The sequence below is a fragment of the Pelobates fuscus genome, chromosome 6, assembly GCF_036172605.1.
Source record: "Pelobates fuscus isolate aPelFus1 chromosome 6, aPelFus1.pri, whole genome shotgun sequence".
Taxonomy (NCBI): Eukaryota; Metazoa; Chordata; class Amphibia; order Anura; family Pelobatidae; genus Pelobates; species Pelobates fuscus.
In genome coordinates, this window is record NC_086322.1 from 166528431 (window position 1) to 166547434 (window position 19004).

At 40.6% G+C, this 19004-nt stretch overlaps 1 protein-coding gene across 1 annotated transcript in view; it reads right to left on the reverse strand.

The window, feature by feature from the left end:
- Positions 1-19004, reverse strand: part of INPP4B (inositol polyphosphate-4-phosphatase type II B) — a 640126-nt gene that overhangs the window by 238091 nt on the left and 383031 nt on the right. The window contains exon 6 of the mRNA XM_063458461.1: positions 13067-13146. Coding sequence (XP_063314531.1) covers positions 13067-13146 — 80 coding nt within the window. The remainder of the gene's footprint in view (positions 1-13066; positions 13147-19004) is intronic.

Here is a 19004-nt window from a genome sequence, read left to right on the forward strand (position 1 = left end):
AATATGACGCGGGATGTTTTCATGCAGAGTGTGAGGACGTCCAGCGTTAGATTGAAAACCAAAGGTTCGTTTCGATTCAGGAATTGCCTCTAGTGACTGTCTGGGAGACAGCCACTGGAGGCAAACTTAGTGCTGCATTGAAAACATTGCAGTTTTTCTGGTGCAAAAAGGGACATTGCACCCAGACCACTTCAATTAACTGAAGTGGTCTAGGTGCCTATAGTCTCCCTTAAAGTTTAGTATTTTATTTTAACCATTGGTCAAGATCTAAACTTGTCCTTTACAGTGGATCATATAGATTATTTATAGTCAAATGTGACTGTATTTCTAACCCAATAGTGAAGGAGAGTCATTGAAAAAAGGTTAACAGGGGTGTTTTGTTAAACTTATTTTCTAACACACACTATCACTTATGCCTCGTTTCCACTAGGGGATCGATTCAAGTCGGTTCGGTACGGTACGCTATTTTGAGTGTTTCCATTATGAAAGTGGCCCATACAACCGAACCATACCGCACCATTCATGGTCCTCCTTCAGATGTAGGGCCATAGGAAATGGTACGGTACGGTGAGGGTGGAGCTACTAGCTCACACTATACAATCCATTGAATAGCGGACAGGAAAACGTCAATGCTCACGACAGATGACACGTGTAAAGGATCCTGCTATCCGTGCAGCGCTGATCCTTGTAGCGTCTCCCGAAATCCAAGCTGAGTAGAGTAAAATAGTGATTAAAGCTCCCAATCCCCAAAACATGAGTCGAGACTTCATGAAGGGGTAAAACAATGTTTATATTGATGGCCAAACAGGGGACCTTGTGGAAGACTGTGACAAAATATACAGCACCTATCAGTGTACAGTACAATTAGTAAAAACACCCACAGTAACAGTGTAACCCCTCCTCTCTATCATGGAGATAATTAACTTAAGTGGTTGCAGAGAACCTAATTATCTCCAGGTAGAGAAAAACATGTCCTTTTTATATTTTACAAAACTGTATTAAAATCTACAACTTAGATTTAACCGAACATATTTCCCCTATTCCACATACCCCCAGATAGCTTGAATCTGAGCGCATATTATAGGTGAATAGCGCTCAGATCCCACGAACACAGTTCTCAATATCGTCGAGTAAAGTTTAAGTTCAACAGTTGTTCGTGAAATTCAATCCGAAGAGAGTTCCATAATGGTAGCTACTTGGGGTCGGTATGTCTTGGGTGAAAAGAAAGTCCTGAACGGCAAGGTGATTAACATGTTCGGGAGGTATTACCCGTATGAATGAGGACTCGGTACTTATCAGCGGTGGGTGGCGGAATAAGTGTCCGAAAATAGTTCCAGAGGATTGTTGTCTTTCCACCGCTGAGCGTTCAACGGTTTTAAAATTGCGACTGCCATGTGTTCGTCAAACGAACGAGGACCACCATGCCTCTCGTCAATTACCTTGCGGTTAACCGCAAGGTCTGGGAGGTAAATGAGGGGCACACGACCTGCACTTTGTCAAAGGCATTGTTTGTGGAATGCCCTAATTTCAAATGAAATAATTAACTGGCATCACAACCTAAACAAATCTATTGTATTGTAATTCCTGAACTCTTTTATCTATTTCCAAGCTTCCACCATTACAGTTAGTGGTGACATCCAGCTATACTGTGCCATTTTGCTTTAAATTATCTAGCTTTGGACATTTAAATAAGGTGAGCTGAGTCAAGATCTCTGAAGGATAGAAAATCAGTTCTGATGAATATTTGAACTGATATTCAGCATATTCCTTATAATCGTTATCGATCTAGTACTTACCGATATTACTGATAACATACCCACCTTTCCCAGTAACAATTCTCTCTCTTCCTCATTCAGAAACTCCAGCCACTGAGGTGGCACGTTGCGACCTCTCGTCACCCCTCCCCGTTAATCCCCACTCAGCTGGAGGGAGGTGAGACAGCGAATAATCTTTTGCATAGTCCTGGGATGTTTGACTGAGAGTGATAGGAATTTCATCGCTGTCAGCATGTTCAGTTAATGCCAGATTTGTGTAGAAATTGTGTTGCTTTTTCAAAACATTAAATGTAAAAAATATCTGCATCAGATATCGGCAACAAATAGTCTGTATCAGCATTGGCTATGGAAATATAATGCTTGTCGACCCCTTCTTGAGTATATCTGCACACGTTCTTTCTTTCATGTCCTGTATGATATGATAGCAAGATCTGGTTGGACTAATAATAATATTTTTGTAAGTGACATATGGGGGCATGGGATGCTTAGTTAAGCATAGCAGCTTGTTTAATCTATTCAAATTATGTGTTTTTTAACTGTGATGTTGCTGTGCCTGTAGATTGGCCACAAATTAACTAGAATACAAAAATGACAGTGCTTTACAATTTGGATTGTATAAAAGCATTCCCTGTTATTTTAGTGATTAGCTAAGATAAGTGCATTAAGGGGAAAACAGTTTAAGAATTAATTTAGAACATTTAGAAGAATTTAATTTTTCCAGAAATGTTCATATGCTACACTTTCAAAGCTCAGATCAAAGTTTCATTGTCCACCTGTGAGGAGTTCCGTTGGCTGGTTGAACACACATCTACTCTTGCCCTGTGCCTTCTCTTCAGCCAGACCCCAAGCATCAGGGAGAGCCAGGCTGTGATGTGCCTTGTTTCATCTCTTTGTACAGGCCTTCCTTTGTAAGCTATTGGATTTCACACATTAAAGAATGAGCCTTTGCTCTCTAACTTGGCTCAGGGCACCATTGTCACATTCCTCTGCAGCATCTATAGAGAGCCCATTGTTATAAAAAAACAGTCCTACATGAAAAAAAACAATGGAACGTTCGCAATAGAAAAAATATATATATATTATAGTATATAACCACACAGACAGACAGACAGACAGACAGATAGATAGACAGGCAGATAGATAGATAGACAGATAGATAGATAGACATACAGACAGAAAGCGTGAAAGACAGAGTGAGAGACAGAGTGAGATAGATAGATAGATAGATAGACAGACAGATTTATAGATATTCCACTCCACAAACACACTATATTTATATATGCGTGTGTGTGTGTTTATAAACTATAATGCAAATCTTTTTTATATGATAAAAACTTTCTTGGTTTGTGATCCGCAAGTAATTCCAAGCCTCACCAGCAAGCCAGTAATCAACCTCCTGCTGATGAGTTGCATTAGCAACGGAACAGATGTCCATGAGTGGTTCACTGGCAAAGCTGTTGTATACAGCACACATAAAATGAAAGGGATCTATGTTTAAAATGGAATAATGAGGCTAAAAGGTGATTCTCTGTTGAACAAATTTGCATATGTCACACTTTGTACAGCGCTACGGAATCTGACGGCGCTATATAAATAATAAAATAATAATAATATGCTTAACCAGGATCCCTTTCAGTAGTAACGTCACTGAAAATGTGAGATTTATGTGGAAAAAGCAAGTATTATGGCTTGACTGGTGTGCAGACATGTGTTTAACATTGTATTGACTATCCACTTCAGGTGAATGGGGTCTCAATACCTTTTTCACCACCATAGCTTTCTTGATAAATATACACATATTACCAACAAACACATGCTAGTGCTAGTCTTGTATGTCTTGTATAAGATCTTAAAATCTTTCTAAAGACAGGCTTAACATTATGGGTGCATTATTAGGCCTTAGAAAAGCCAGGCTTAATATAATAGCATCTGAAACATAAGGGATGGCCAGACATGGCCACAGGGATAAGTGTTGTCATAAAAAAGTTAAGACGCCGAAATACCCAAAAAAACTAAGCCTGGCCATATATACCACAGTGGATATTTATACAAGCTGTGTCAGTAGTACAATATATTGTAAAGCTGAAGCTAAGGGGAACGAAGCAGGACAAGGGCCACTGCCTTATATGTGCCACCGAAACCCTGATATTGATGCATGCATGGTTTCAGCATGAGAGTTGTGATAGACATCTTTAGATGTCAAATATATCATGCAACATATTCAACAATGACAAATCCTTTTTTTTTTTTCTATTTGCAATTATGTATTTTATATAGATGTACGAGGTTTGTACATGGCTGGAATCCCCTCATTCAACATTACTGATTCTTGTTATTAGTTTTAATTGCTCTTTCAGTTTGATTTGATTTTGGAGAGGAATGGCGGTAGCCTTTGCCAAATATGTATTGGTTAGTATTTAATTGGCTGAAATCATGTACAAGTAGCCTCTAAGTAATACTAATTATTACTAGAGTGCCAGCACGTCCTCTGTATCAAAATAATGTACTATTCTGCCCTTCCATTAAACCTGTGCTCAGTAAAAAGGTCCTTTGTCATGATCATTGTGGGTTAGCATATTGAAGACTCCTTGACTTGGCACCAGATTAGAACATATAACTTTTGAGCCCCCGAGATGTGCCGCAAATAAAGACCATGACAAGTTCTTTTCAAAGACACAGTCCGCTGCTGATGTCTCCTTACCTAACTAATACTGATTAAACTGTGGTACTGTAAAATCTACACGACCACACTAGATTTTCTACCAGTCTAATTGTGTTACTTGGCCTCATACGAACTGATAATAGCAGAATTGACTATATATTCAGGATAAAACCATACTCAGAAATTCTAAAAGCAGTGATAGAAATGTGGTACTTTTTTAAAATGAATTATTCTTACATTTATAGACTGAATTGAATTGATTTGACTAATCACAAGCTGGTTATAATGCATATAAAGACAGTGCTGCATTGTCAATTATAAATTCAACATCAGGAAAGCAACCATTACTGAAATGTGTTTTGCTTTGATTTACCTGCCATGGAACTCAACAGCTGATTTAATCATGTTTGTTTTGTAAAAAGTTAAAAATAATACCCTTGAGCTGGATGTAGTGCTGCGTCAAATACTGGGATTACAGAACTCTTAAAAAAATAATTAGGATCAACAAGAAATGAAATTTTACTGTATGTCTCAGTGTAAAATAACTTGCTATTAGCCTGGACATGGAAATTGCTACACCTGTGCCATCAAGGGATTTAATTTAAATTTTAATGGTAATTACATTTTTAAAACACTGAAAAGCTCACACTCTTTACGTTTAGAAAAAACAGAGAGATATTGTACATACAAGATATTTATATGGTAAAAATAAAATAATTTTGAAAAGGTTTTAATGTATTGTAATAGTAAACGTGTTTGTTGAGTTCACTGGATCTTGGAGAAGATTTATTTATTCAGACAAAGAGGATTACAATATTAATTCTGGATTTAAATCACTGTAGGGGAGGGGAGGTGTTCCACCTATATTTCCTTATATGAGCATTTACCAAATGGGGGTAAATTAAAATTCAACATTTTACTTACTCTCATCTTGCTGATCATACAAGTCTGCATTACTGGGTAATTCTATTTAGAAATTGCATGCATGAATTATCTGTTGAGCATCTGAAATCAGCACGAAGATAGTATATATCATTTGTAAGGATTTTTCCAAAAATGATGCCTATTTGAAACTATGTTCTATAAAAGCTAAGGATAATTTTTCTACCTACACCCCAATCTATGTCGATAAAAATTAAACAGCACAATTGCGTCTTCTTTTCTGCGTCCATTCAACACTGGCAAAATAAATATTTCCTATACATGTGATTGCAAGTTATTGTGATTGTTCTATGTTTATACAGAATTATACTATGGCAGTGTCTATTTGTATTACAAGTGGAATCAATTGATCTAACTTCCATTTAAGGTCAAGCTTCCTCACAGAGGGACCAGACTGCCCCCCACTGAGCACTCTTGTCAAGTGTTAAACAATTTAAAAACACTTTAATACTGAACGGGGCATGGCACCAGAGTAATCCCATTGCTATGAATACTTCAATGACATTAAATAATTGCAGTGCCTAAAACAGGGGTAGGCGACCTTCGGCACTCCGGCTGTGGTGGACTACATATCCCCTGATGCTTTGCCAGCATTATGAATGTGAAAGTGAGAGTGCCTTTAAGCACAGTATGTGATGTCTGTATCTTGTAGTTTCATACAATGTAATTTCTAAAGTTTTGAAGATTCTGATGTCCTTAAAGTAGTAACTGGTGCTGATATCTGCCTGCAAATCATGCATACTGCAAAGGCTGCACTTTTCACAGATAAAAAACATTCATAAAGACTGCAATTATGTAAAATTCGCTACATTTATACTGTGACTCTAGTTAGAAATGTGCTTATCCTAACTATGGCAGGAGGGATATGTCAGAAGAGACTTTATGCTTGTATCCAATTCATAGAATTGTGATACTATATTTAGAATACTGACACAAAAAATAATCCATAAATCAGTCACAGTAACGGAGAATTAAACAAATACGTTGAATATTGACAAATGGAAGCAGAATGTTTTGCATATAGACCCTCAATTTGCAGGGCTTATACGCAGGTGCAGATAATCTAATGTCTGAAATAAGCATTATTTCACACGTAGCACCCTCATCAAATAGGTTGCAGTTAGCCTTAAAAACCCTGCAGCTGTAGTTGAGGATCTGTCCCCCTGTTCACTTATGTAATACTACCCTCCTAGGTCATCTAGTAACAGCTTGTAGGTGGGGCAAATTACAGTTTGATCAATCACTTAGAACAGGTAAGATCAGAGTAGGATTAGCTATAAGGCCAACCTAGGCAACCACCTAGGGCCCATGAGTTAGACAGATGCCCCTGAATCATGAATTCAAATTTCCCTGTGTGAAGAATGAAGGGGGAAGTGTGTGTGTGGGGGGTGGGGGAATGCAGTTGGGAGGTTTGTTGGGGGGGGGTGAGAGAACTAGGAATCTGCATAGAGGCCAATTTAATTGTTATCCTCTGGACAAGATTGTCTTCAGTAAATGTCTTATTTTAACACACAGCAGGTGGTTTAATAAATAATCTTTCTCATCTGATCCGGTTAGGAGAAGATTTCAGAAAGAAACACCTGACTTGGCTGTCCCTATTCCATATTAAGGTAGGGTATGAGGCCTGTACAGCCTATCAAATGCATCAGAGGCCTAATGCCATCAGAAGCCAAATGGTGCAGGCTGAGTATGAACAATCTCTATCAGTCCCACATTTGGGTACACCAGGGAACCACCTGAGCAAGCACAATGCATGCACATCATAAGATGTAGTAGCACTGTGCCGCGGACACTAGAACCATTCAACGAGTGCTTCAGCAGCGCTGTTTAGCACGGTCTATCCTGACTGGTGCTGGCTAGGGGTGCTATCAGCCACTGTGGCAAGCATTCATGCCAGGCTTACATGCCTCTCCTGCCAGTGCCCCTGCCCACTGTCATGGGCAGGATCATCTATGTGGGCATCATACTTGGAGGGACAAACAATTACAAATCAAATTGAAATTAATCAATTTCTTACTATGTGTGCATTCCCTTCCCAGCTCCTAGGTAAGTAGCTGACTGCAAATATATGGAATGTGGAATCAATATGGAATAAACACTTCAAAATATATAATATAATCTAAAACATACATAGCAGTGAATGTAATATATGACATACAGAACAGTGAGATGAGAAATATATAGGACATATATTGGCGTTATGGAAAACAAAGCTATCTCAGTGTTCTGGAGAGATCCACCAACTAACTGACATTATGTTGTATAGTTATGACATGTGCAGAACTCATCTTTGGTATTACATTTTCAAAATATTTATTATTTTTATTTGTATTATTAGTACTGGCATAATACATTGTTCGCCATTATTTAAGCAAGTATCTTACCAGGTGTCAATCACTGCATGCACTAATTCACAAGAGACTTCAAGACCATTTCCATACAATTTTCTGGAATACTGGTCTACATGCTGCCTGAAACGGGTCAAATAGGACTATTCAGCAAAGTGAGTATTCAAAGTGAATAAAAAGTGATTTTTATTTGAAATTCGCTTTAATAAATAATCCTGAAAATGTCTTCTTGCAAATCATCTGTTCATATAGAATCAAGAGTTGCCCATTAACCTTTGTTGTTGTGTTTGCTATAGAAAAACTGATTCCTAGTGATGGACTCGGACAATGGTTTTCCAGAAATAAAGCACATGTTTCTGAAACCCCATATATTTTCTCTTCAACTGTATCTCTCTTAGTGAAGTTGTTTTCCTTCAGAGATGGATGAGCTGCAAGGTCAAGCAGTAAATTGTTGTTCAGTTCAGGATGAAGTACAAGTTACTGAATGTTGGATTGGCTGTGGGAAAACAGTCTTGAAGAGGAACATTTAAGCTGTAAAATACTTGCACCGGCTATACAAATAAACAGTACAACAAAAAGCATTACCAGCAATAGCCATATAGTTGAGGCAAATATTTTACTGTCTAATTCATCCATTGTAAAGCGTGTTCTAAATACCATACAAGGAACAGAATTTAGAAATGGAATTCAATATACATTTTATAGATTTAGTTACATTTTACATAAATATAGAAAAAATATTAGGTGCATTTAGTGTCATTTGGGTCTTAAAGATATATCTTAGTTTATTTAAATAATGCAAAATGTAATAAAGAATAACTCAGGGTTCTGTAAACAAAATACTCAATTGCTCTCTTAAAGTATTATAGAGAGTTTATTGATTAAACAATCGGTAGTTAATTTACATATGTTGTCAAAATGCTAACTTTTAAAAATATATTTCACTGTTTTAACACCTAGCTTTATGTGTGCAGAGTGAGTGCTCTTTTTTCATTTTACAAAAAAATAAATTATCACTTTTATACATTCAAATCACTCTCAAGGCACCCAGACGACTATCTCATTTTTGCAATGCAGGAATTAAATGCCTCCAGTGGCTGTCAGTGACAGCCACTAGAGGTGCTTCTGAAGAAATAGCCAAGTAAAACTCGGCTATATCAATAAAATTGTATTATAGAGATCATGTGATTGATGCAGCATGGTGTTTTGCCCATGCAAGCTCACTATAGGAAAGCATTGGATTGGCTGAGATAATCAAAATTGATAATCTCAGCCAAGGAGGCAGGCTAGCTGCAGTCAAAGCAGCGCAGTGTGGCATAAAATGTGAGTAAACTTGTTTATTTGATATCTGGGCAGTGGAAAGTGTTATTAAAATGACACTATTGAAGCTTTGAGATTTAACATATTTTTTGTACTATTCCTGGATGAAGTAAACAAAGAGTCACTCTCAAGTCTATAGAATTTACAGACCACAGAACAGAAGATAAGTCTGTACACACTAGTATTATAAAGAGAAAATGAAAAGGAGCCACACACACATAAATGAAAGCTGCTGACTGTTATTTTCAACTCTACAAACTAAACAGAAAAATGTGCAGGTAATTTTATCCCATTTATACAGGAAAATTGCTCAATGTCCACATGATGCAACACGTACATCTCCAGTAATTCTCACATATTAATGAACGGGTGGGAACAAGATAAGATAGAAGAGTCAATTCAGGTTACAGGTGCATGGTGTCACGACACTCCTTAGTCAATATGCCCTCGTGCAGTACTCGCACTCACCACTCTTTCTGTTTGGCACTGTTTCTCATTTCCTTTCGTTAGGCACTACACCTGGCCCTTGTTTAGCACCTATATAGTCTGGTTTCTCCCCTCACCCCCTGTCAGATCATTATCCTCTATCCTTGACCCTGTACCTGCTGTTTCCTGGCTCCCGTGATTCTGGCTCCTGGCTCCTGTGTCTTGTTTCCTGAGTATCCTGAGTATCTTGTGTTTCCTGATCCGGTGTTCCGATGTCCTTATGGTCCTGTGTCCTGTGCCTCCTGTTCCAGTGTTCGCCTGCAGTGTTCCTGTCTAGACTCCTTCTCCAGTGATTCTGACCTTGCTGCATTATTTCTGTGTGACCTGCTTAGGACTTTGCCCCTTGATGTTCATTTTGTACTTGGTGGCTGCACTAACCTGACTAAGCCTTTACCTTTGCCTAGGACTATCGTGGACTCTGCCTGCTCTATTGTATATATTGGGTTATTGTATATATTTATATATTTGTGGCATTGTCATATTTTGTTTTGTATATATTATATATATCTATATCCTTTTGGTTTGCCTTAATACATTTTCTTTATTACTCCATTTATCGTGTCCTAGAATTATTTCTCTGCTAAGTTGGTTCCCACACTTAAAGGGACAGTGCTGTTGCAGGGCAGCACCCCTTCATGTCATGACACATGGGGCATTGATCAGTGCTTGAAAACTGCTACACACTGAATGATGGCTGTTTTGTCATTGTTTTAATAATAAAAAATTTAAAAAAAATTACAATCATTGAGATGAAGTGGTCTGGTGACTGTAGTGGTCCTTTAAGTGAATTTCTGTTGATGCTTTTTTGTGGGAAGGAGAAAACAAGCTTGTCTAATGTATCTGAAAGCTGCTGTTGAATGTGGGGGGAACGGGGGTGGGGGGACAGATGGATGGGGTAATAGATGAGTGAGACATGGATACAAAATATGCATTTAGTTTAACCCCTTAAGGACCAAACTTCTGGAATAAAAGGGAATCATGACACGTCAAACATGTCATGTGTCCTTAAGGGGTTAAAGAGGAAGTAATACCTGTTTAAGTATTATGACGCTTGTGCTATTAGTGTTGTGCTGTATATCGATAAAAAAAATATCTATATACATAGAGTTTGAAAGATAGCAATATATGAAGTTATTGAGAATTTTAGGTGGCAGGTGAAGTAGAAAAAAAATCTGTGATTTTAAAGCAAAAACTGTTTGAACACCACCCATTGATGCACAGTAGGGCATCTAGAGAGGAATCTCTTAAGAGTAAGATGTGGTACTCGATTCTACTCTTGCAATACATTACTTTAATAAGCCAACTGCTGATGTCTTACAATTCTATTTTGCCTTTCACTAGTTTCAAACATCTTCTTGATGGTTATAATTGTTTGTTGTACCTGAGTGTGTTTTGAATTCCTCAACCAGACATCAGAATGAAGAATACTGCCTTTGATACATAAAGCTTTTTAATATAAAAGTTACACTAATTGGCTTTGCTTTGTCTGACAAGTAAGAGGAATCTTATTCTATATCCCCCCTCTCTGTGATGTTTCATTTTGCAGAATGATTCCTTATGCTGACCTGACATCTATTTCAAAAGACAAATTAGCTCAACTTAGATATTCACAAATAAAAGAAAAGCTGATTTTTGAACATATTTTACTAATTAGACCTCGCGACCAGCCATCATTTGACTTGCAAATTGAGATAGAAATCGAGCAAGCAAATTAGGATGGACAAATTTGGTTTCAAAAAGGGAATATCTAAAAAATATGTATCTATCTGGAGTCCTTCAAAAGTTTCCTTTCAAATACTTTTCAATCAAACTGTACAAAAAAAGGATACCGTTTTTTTTTCCCCTTTTTTATTTTTTAATGAGAAAGGGATGATTTCGTGAGTGAGGCTATGATTCTTCTTCCTTCTACTGAAATCTTGAAAGCAATCCTGTGCCCCAGTTTTACTGCTGTCTTACCATAGGGGATCGTATCAAAGTGTCAGCAACCTTTGCAGACCTATCACAGCTACATACTTGAATTCAATAATTGGAATTTTACGGTAAATTTACTGAAGAGTAGAAACAGGTGCTAAACCATCAAACAGGAGAAAAAATACAAACTGATTTAGAAGTTCTAAACCTAAGTAATGAACTAAACTGCTAGAGACTGTTCATAATAATGAACTAAATAACATTATTAAGAATTTATTTTTGCAGTGTAGCAAACCGTTATTGAGTGCTTCCAAATCTGTCTTACCTGGTCAAATATTTTTGATAAATTAACACCACAATAAACTGTAGTGGCAAAGGATAAGGTTCTTAGAGCACGATATTAAATAGGTATAGTGATTCATTGTGAGTTTAAATTAAATAAAACGTATAGGGTTATTTGCTAAGGAGTGCATTGTCTGGAATACAAAGGGAATTTAAAATGTAAGGCCAAAATAGCTGAACTGGAAAAATTCTCCAGGTCAGCTCTACTTCTAGTTCAGCTACTTTGGTCTTAAATTTGAATTACCTTTGAGTTCCCAACATTTATCACTAGTAAATAAACCTGCTAAGATCAATAATGTCACACTGGATTCTTGTGGAAACACAGCATGATCTGCCACATTGCAATGTAATCCATCCTGTGTAAATTACATGCTGCAATAGACCACTGTGCATTTAAACAAATTTATCATTTCCCCCAGCCACCAACAGTGATGGCTGTAGTGAAAAAAAAAGAAGCTATTCCTATGGATGATCCCGCAGTCTCATGGTTCCTCTTTAAAACTCACTGCTTTACTCTTATTAGTTAGATCGGCTCCTGGCAGCTGAAGGGTAAATATAACCCTCCGTCCTCAGCCACCCAAGGCCACCAATCTCCCCAGCGGAGATGTTACCAAAGTATGCAAAGACCTCATACAGTGACAGAGCTGTTTTAATTCCAAATAAAATGAGATAAGATGGCCCATTCCCTTTCCATATAATAACGTCTTAATATGGGGGCATATTTTATTGTTACTGATTATTCTGTTCATGGTGCAAAGACAATTTTAGGACAGTTGTGTAAATGTTGAGCAATTACAATGGAAACCAATAGAATCTTCCTGGTGATAGCAAACATTCAGGCACAAGTCATCTATATAAATATCTGTGATTTCCTTTTCAACAAATAACAAATATTGTAATTATCTAGTCACTTATTTTGTACAACATTACTACAGATTATTTATTAATTGTAGGAACATAAATGTTTGGGTAAAGTGAATCAAGCCAAACACCACTGATTCTTGCACAGACCTGAAACAAAATTCTTCTTTTGTGCAACAATAATTATTCAAAGCAGATCTCAAAATGCATAAATATTTTAGCACGATAACCATGAAATATATTAACTTGTGTTAACTGATTAAGTTGAAGCAAAAAGCATCAATTCCAGCAGTCTTTCAATTAAATGTATACATTAAAAAAAAAATATATATATATATATATATATTTTCAAGATTTTCATAAATGGAGCAAGAATAAAAATATATTACATAAATAATAAAAATAATGAAAAATCTTACTTGAGATTAAGAGACAGCTGTTGCTCCTTTGATTTTGTCAGATCTTTTACTTGAAAAGTGCTGCAGCCCAGGAGACTTTTCTACAATTTAAAAGAGAAAGAAAAAACACCAGTTCTTAATTAGTATCTGAACTGTGTAATTGGCTATATAACAAATGTAAAATGAATCAGTGGCACACCAAAAAGTCCCTGGTGACTCCCATAAAGTTTCTTCTAATTGTGACTACCTTTGCACTATGCAATCACAGGTTTACATTTAATTATAGCTGACCCACTAATGTACATTTGTAGTAAGCATGCCATCATTTTAATTTTCCATTTAGATGGTGTATTGTTTTGGCTATTTAATTATTAGTGGGTTTTATAGTACACATTCGATGCACAGATCAAACTATTTTTATTCAATTTTTATAAAGAAGGGGGCAGCAGTATAAAAATGTGACAGTGAGCAGGGGCGGACTGACACCTCACAGGGCCCTCGGGCAGTGGGTGATCAAGGGCCCGCCCTCCTGGTCCTGGTCCAAGGTTTTCTGGTTCCCTGCTATTCTTCTACCCCTTCTTTCTGGTGCTTTTACACATATATTATGTGTAGGCTGCCCAGCACACAGAATGGATGTGTGAGCCACAAATCCCTGACTCCCACATCACCGAGTGCCCCCCAAAATGGCCAGATTTACTTTTAAGGGGTTAATCCAACCAAAACCAGTGTTTTAATAAACACTGTTTTTAGATGGAGTAACCCTTGCTGGCGTGCCTCCCAAGCAATTAAAATAAAGCAAATTTAATTACACACTTCCACTAATTTTGCTTTGGACATCACAAGCAGCATCCTCCACATGTACAACCTTAAAACTAGCCACATGTGTTTGGAGTCTACTTGTGGGGTTGCGTGTGTGGGGGATGTGGATAGTGATGTGTTCCTGTATGTCAAAGTGTTGTGTTAGATTAATCCTTTCTCTTGTTTTACCTATTGTACAGCGCTGCAGAATATGTTGGCGCTTTATAAGAGATTGTAAAAGTTGTGTGTGTGAAGGCTGTGTGCAGTATTGCAATGGTGGGTATGCTGTTTGTAAAGTGTATGTGAAGGGAGGCTGCATGTCATTTTGTATGTGTGGGGATGCTGCTTGTGGTGTGTCTATACAGTGAGGCTCCTTGTGGGTTTTTGCGTGTGTGAATGGGGCTATTTGTAGTGCATTATGTGAGTAGAGAGGGCTGGCTGTGTTGCAGTGTGTGTGGGATAGAATCTGTAGTAGGCATCTGGTGGTTACTGGGGCTGTAGTGTGTGCGTGTTTGGATAATAGAGGTTCTACTGTGTATAAGTTGGATAGTGGCTGTAGTGTGTGTGTGTGTAGGGGGATAAATGCTGAAATAGGTGCAGGGAGGCACAGAGGCTGTGGTGGGCACTGTGAGGCACGGGACTGAGGTGGGCGCAGGGAGGCACGGGGACTGAAGTGGGGGGTGGGGCTGGACAGAGTATGAGATGGGACATAGATGTTGTGGTGAGCTCAGGAAGGGACATAGGGGCTGTGGTGGGTACTGAAAGGGATAGGAGCTATGGTAGTTGGAGGTGGCATAAGGGATGTGGTGGGAGCATAGGGGTTTGGGTGGAAATATGGATAGGTAGATCCTGGGGTGAGTGTTGGGAGGAATGGTGGCTGAGGTGAGTGCAGGGGGGTTGAGGTGGGTGCAGGAGCAGCTGTGGTGGATGCAGACGGGGCTGAGGTGGGTGCAGGGGAAGCTGTGGTGTGTGCAGAAGGAGCTGTGGTGGGTGCGGATAGACAAGGGGCTGTTGTGGGCACAGGATGGGACATAGAGACTGTAGTGGGCACAGGGAGGGACATAGTGGCTGTAGTGGGTACTGGAAGGCATAGGAGCTATGGTAGGTGGAGGTGGCATAGGGGCTGTGGTGGGTACAGGGATAGGTAGATCCTGGGGTAAGTGCAAGGAGGAATGGTGGCTGAGGTAGGTGCACGGGAACTGAGGCAAGTGCAGGGGGAGCTGTGGTTAGTACGGGGGGGCTGAGGTGGGTGCAGGTGGAGCTGCGGTTAGTACAGGGGGGTCGAGGTGGGTACAGGGAGAAAGGGGGCTGAGGTGGGTGCAAGGGGAGATGTGGTGTGTGGAGGAGGAGCTTAGGTGGGTATTGGGGGCTGAGGTGGTTACTGGGGGCGGAGGTGGGTACAGGGGGGCTGAGGTAGGAGCAGAGGTGGGTACTGGGGGCTGAGGTGGGAGCAGAAGTGGGTACTGGGGGCTGAGGTGGGTAAAGGAGGTTGAGGTGGGTAATGAGGGGTAGAGGTGGGTAATGAGGGGTAGAGGTGGGAGCAGAGATGGGTACTGGGGCTGAGGTGGGAGCAGGGGGGCTGAGGTGGGTACTGGGGGCTGAGGTGGGTACAGGGGGGCTGAGGTGGGAGCAGAGGTTGGTACAGGGGGGCTGATGTGAGTACAGGGGGGCTGATGTGGGTACTAGGGGCTGAGGTGGGTACTGGGGAGCTGAGGTTGGGGCTGAGGTGGGTACTGGGGCTGAGGTGGGTACAGGGGGGCTGATGTGGGCACTGAGGTGGGTACAGGGGGGCTGATGTGGGTACAGGGGGGCTGAGGTTGGGCAGAGGTGGGTACAGGGGGCTGAAGTGGGCCCTGAGGTGGGAGCAGAGGTGGGTACAGGGGGCTTAGGTGGTAGCCGAGGTGGGTACAGGGGGGCCGAGGTGGGTACTGGGGGGCTTAGGTGGGAGCAGAGGTGGATATTGGGGGCTGAGGTGGGTACAGGGGGGCTAAGGTGGGAGCAGAGGTGGATATTGGGGCATAGGTGGGTACAGGGGGGCTGAGGTGGGTACTGGGGGCTGAGGTGGGAGCAGAGGTGGGTACAGGGGGGCTGAGGTGGGAGCAGAGGTGGGTACTGGGGGCAGAGGTGGGTACTGGGGGGATGATGTGGGTACTGGGGGCTGAGGTGGGTGCAGAGGTGGGTACAGGGAGCTAAGGTGGGTAGAGGGGTGCAGAGGTGGGTAGAGGGGTGCAGAGGTGGGTAGAGGGGTGCAGAGGTGGGTAGAGGGGGCTGAGGTGGGTAGAGGGGGGCTGAGGTGGGTACAGGGGGGCTGAGGTGGGTACTGGGGGGCTGAGGTGGGTACGGGGGGCTGAGGTGGGTACTGGGGGCTGAGGTGGGTACTGGGGGGGCTTAGGTGGGTACTGGCGGGGCTGATTTTGGGTACTGGGGGGGCTGATTTTGGGTACTGGGGGGGCTGATTTTGGGTACTGGGGGGGCTGATTTTGGGTACTGGGGGGGCTGATTTTGGGTACTGGGGGGGCTGATTTGGGTACTGGGGGGGCTGATTTGAGTACAGGGGGGGCTGATTTGAGTACTGGGGGGCTGATTTGAGTACAGGGGGGCTGATTTGGGTACAGGGGGGCTGAGGTGGGTACAGGGGGGCTGATTTGGGTACTGGGGGGGGCTGATGTGGGTACTGGGGGGGGGGGGCTGATATGGGTACAGGGAGACAGGGGGGTGCTGACCTGAATTAAAATTATAAGAAGCTTACCTGTGCTGTTTGCCAGGCTGCTCCAGCTACCTATCGTCCAGTGCTCTTCAGGCAGGGCAGGAAGTGATGTCACTTCCTGGCCCCGCCTCTTCCTCCTCACACACAGCACCGCACGGCTGGAGACCTGGCAGCAAGAACTGAATACTCACTGCCAGGTCTCCCTGAGAGAGAGTAAACGGGTGAGGGAGGAAGGGGTTAACTACAGAGTGATATGCTGCAGGGGCCCTGCAGCATATCACTGGAATAACGGAGGAATCATGTTTTCTGGCTGAGGAGATCTCTGATCTCCTCAGCCAGAGCATGACTGTGCTGCCGGGCCCCTGACTGCCTCGGGCCCTCGGTCCATGACCGATCTGCCCGACCTGTCAGTCCGCCCCTGACAGTGAGACATGTAGTGCATACTGAACACAAATAAGCTGTATTTGTCAAGCAAGTAAGAAAAAAACATAACTACAAAAATGCACATTTCTTAAAAAAACATATTGACCTTCAAATCTTGGTTAACCTGTATGTTACATAAGAGAAGTTGCAAAGTGAGGATAAGATGTTGCAATACCAATAGAAACATTGTAATTTTGTCCATTTTGTTTGGCGTAAGTAAGGAGTAATTACTAATTAGATCATTATCCATTACAATATAGACACAAAGGCAACTATAAAACCAATGGATCAGATGCAGTGTTGCATGATTTTACCAGAGATTTAAGGAACATTATAGAGATCCAGACACACTTAATTTCAAAGAAGTGGTCTGGGTGCCAGATGCCCTTTACTTTAACGCTGCAGCTGAAAACATTGTCGTTTTTTTTTTTTTTTACTTTTGAGGGTGGGGGGAACCAGGACCGCAAGACTTATTCTGCCCAAAAACAATGTTTTATTAAAGGAAAATGCCGGGCACTATAATAATTTTGTCGCAGATGTTGTCTTACTTTAATGGGTTAAACCATTAATTTTTTTTTACCCTAAAATATGGAAGATGGTGCCCAATCACCATGCTCCACCAAACACATTACCAAACTAGACATTACCTCAAGTCTGAAAAACATTTAGAACCTTAGAATTAGCCATCACTTCCAAATTTCCCCTGCTACCTTTTGTTTCAATTCCCCACGGTATCCTTTAGATTGTAACTCACGGGCTATCTACCTATGCACTTTGTATAAAAGAGCTTAAATGGCTAGATTTCAGCTTATAGGCAGTGCCCTCTCTACCTTTTGTATTTGTGTGTGTATGTTGTATGTTCTCCACTAATTGTACAGTGCTGCGGAATCTGTTGGCACTTTATAAATATCAGTAATAATAATAATCGAATGGATGTACACAGTTCTGTGAATCTGCCTAACCTAACAGCACATTCCACAGCTTTGATACACACATCACTACACCCAAAATAATAAAGCTTTCTTTTTTTTTTTTTCTAGAAAGATACATAATTCAATCCATATAGAGCATAATTACAGGAAATGTCGAGCTAATGGTTGTTAAATGATGTGTAGATGAGATGATCTGATAGGGATCAGTGGTATTAACTAAGTAATGATAATGCCTGGTATGTACAGATGACTAACCCCCGACCCTACAGATATTTGTGTGCTGCATTTCCTATCACGGCTGGCTGAGCATTATAGTAAATGTACTCTACAAATATCTGTAGTGTTACTGTCACAAAAAACTGTCTGAATGCTTTACTTGTAAACCCATCAAGAAGTAAGAGTCATATGGATGGAGGAGAGGGTTTAGTAATAACTTATCGGCATAATCACATCATTTACATGAAAACAGCAGAATCTGAAATAGAATTCTCCAATTTTAGACTTAATTGTGAAAGCCAGCTGCCAACTAGCCAGATTCTGCCTTTCAATACAACCCTTGGAATTGTTGGCATGAATATATATAATAAAAATTCTGTGTTAATAAAACGTACCTTTATTTAGCACTAATAATAAGGCTCCTTCGTCTTGGGTGATTTGACAGATAATATCCCTTTTTGAGGGAAAATGTGTCTTATATTAACAATCCAACAATAATCACAGTAATGGGATGAATGGATGTTCACCCTGTTTATTTGATGCTGTATAAGATTTTCGTCATTTTGGCTGACAGAACAAATCAAAGCTGGCTGTTACTTAAAAGTCAGTTGCCAAGGCACGTACTGCAAGTCATTATAATTTGCACTATTCAGGTCAGTTCAGTGTCTCACTGCAGTCAATGTAGCTCTCTTCTGATTAAGAGTGGATATGGGGAACCATCACAATTTTTATAATTGCCCCCATCCCACAAACTACTTGCTAACTCATAAGAACAAAAGACCATGGCCTGGAAATCACTTGTTATCACATGATAATGCACATAGCAACCCCCCAAAACAAGCATAGGAACACACATGTTTTTAACACTCAATGCACTGCAACT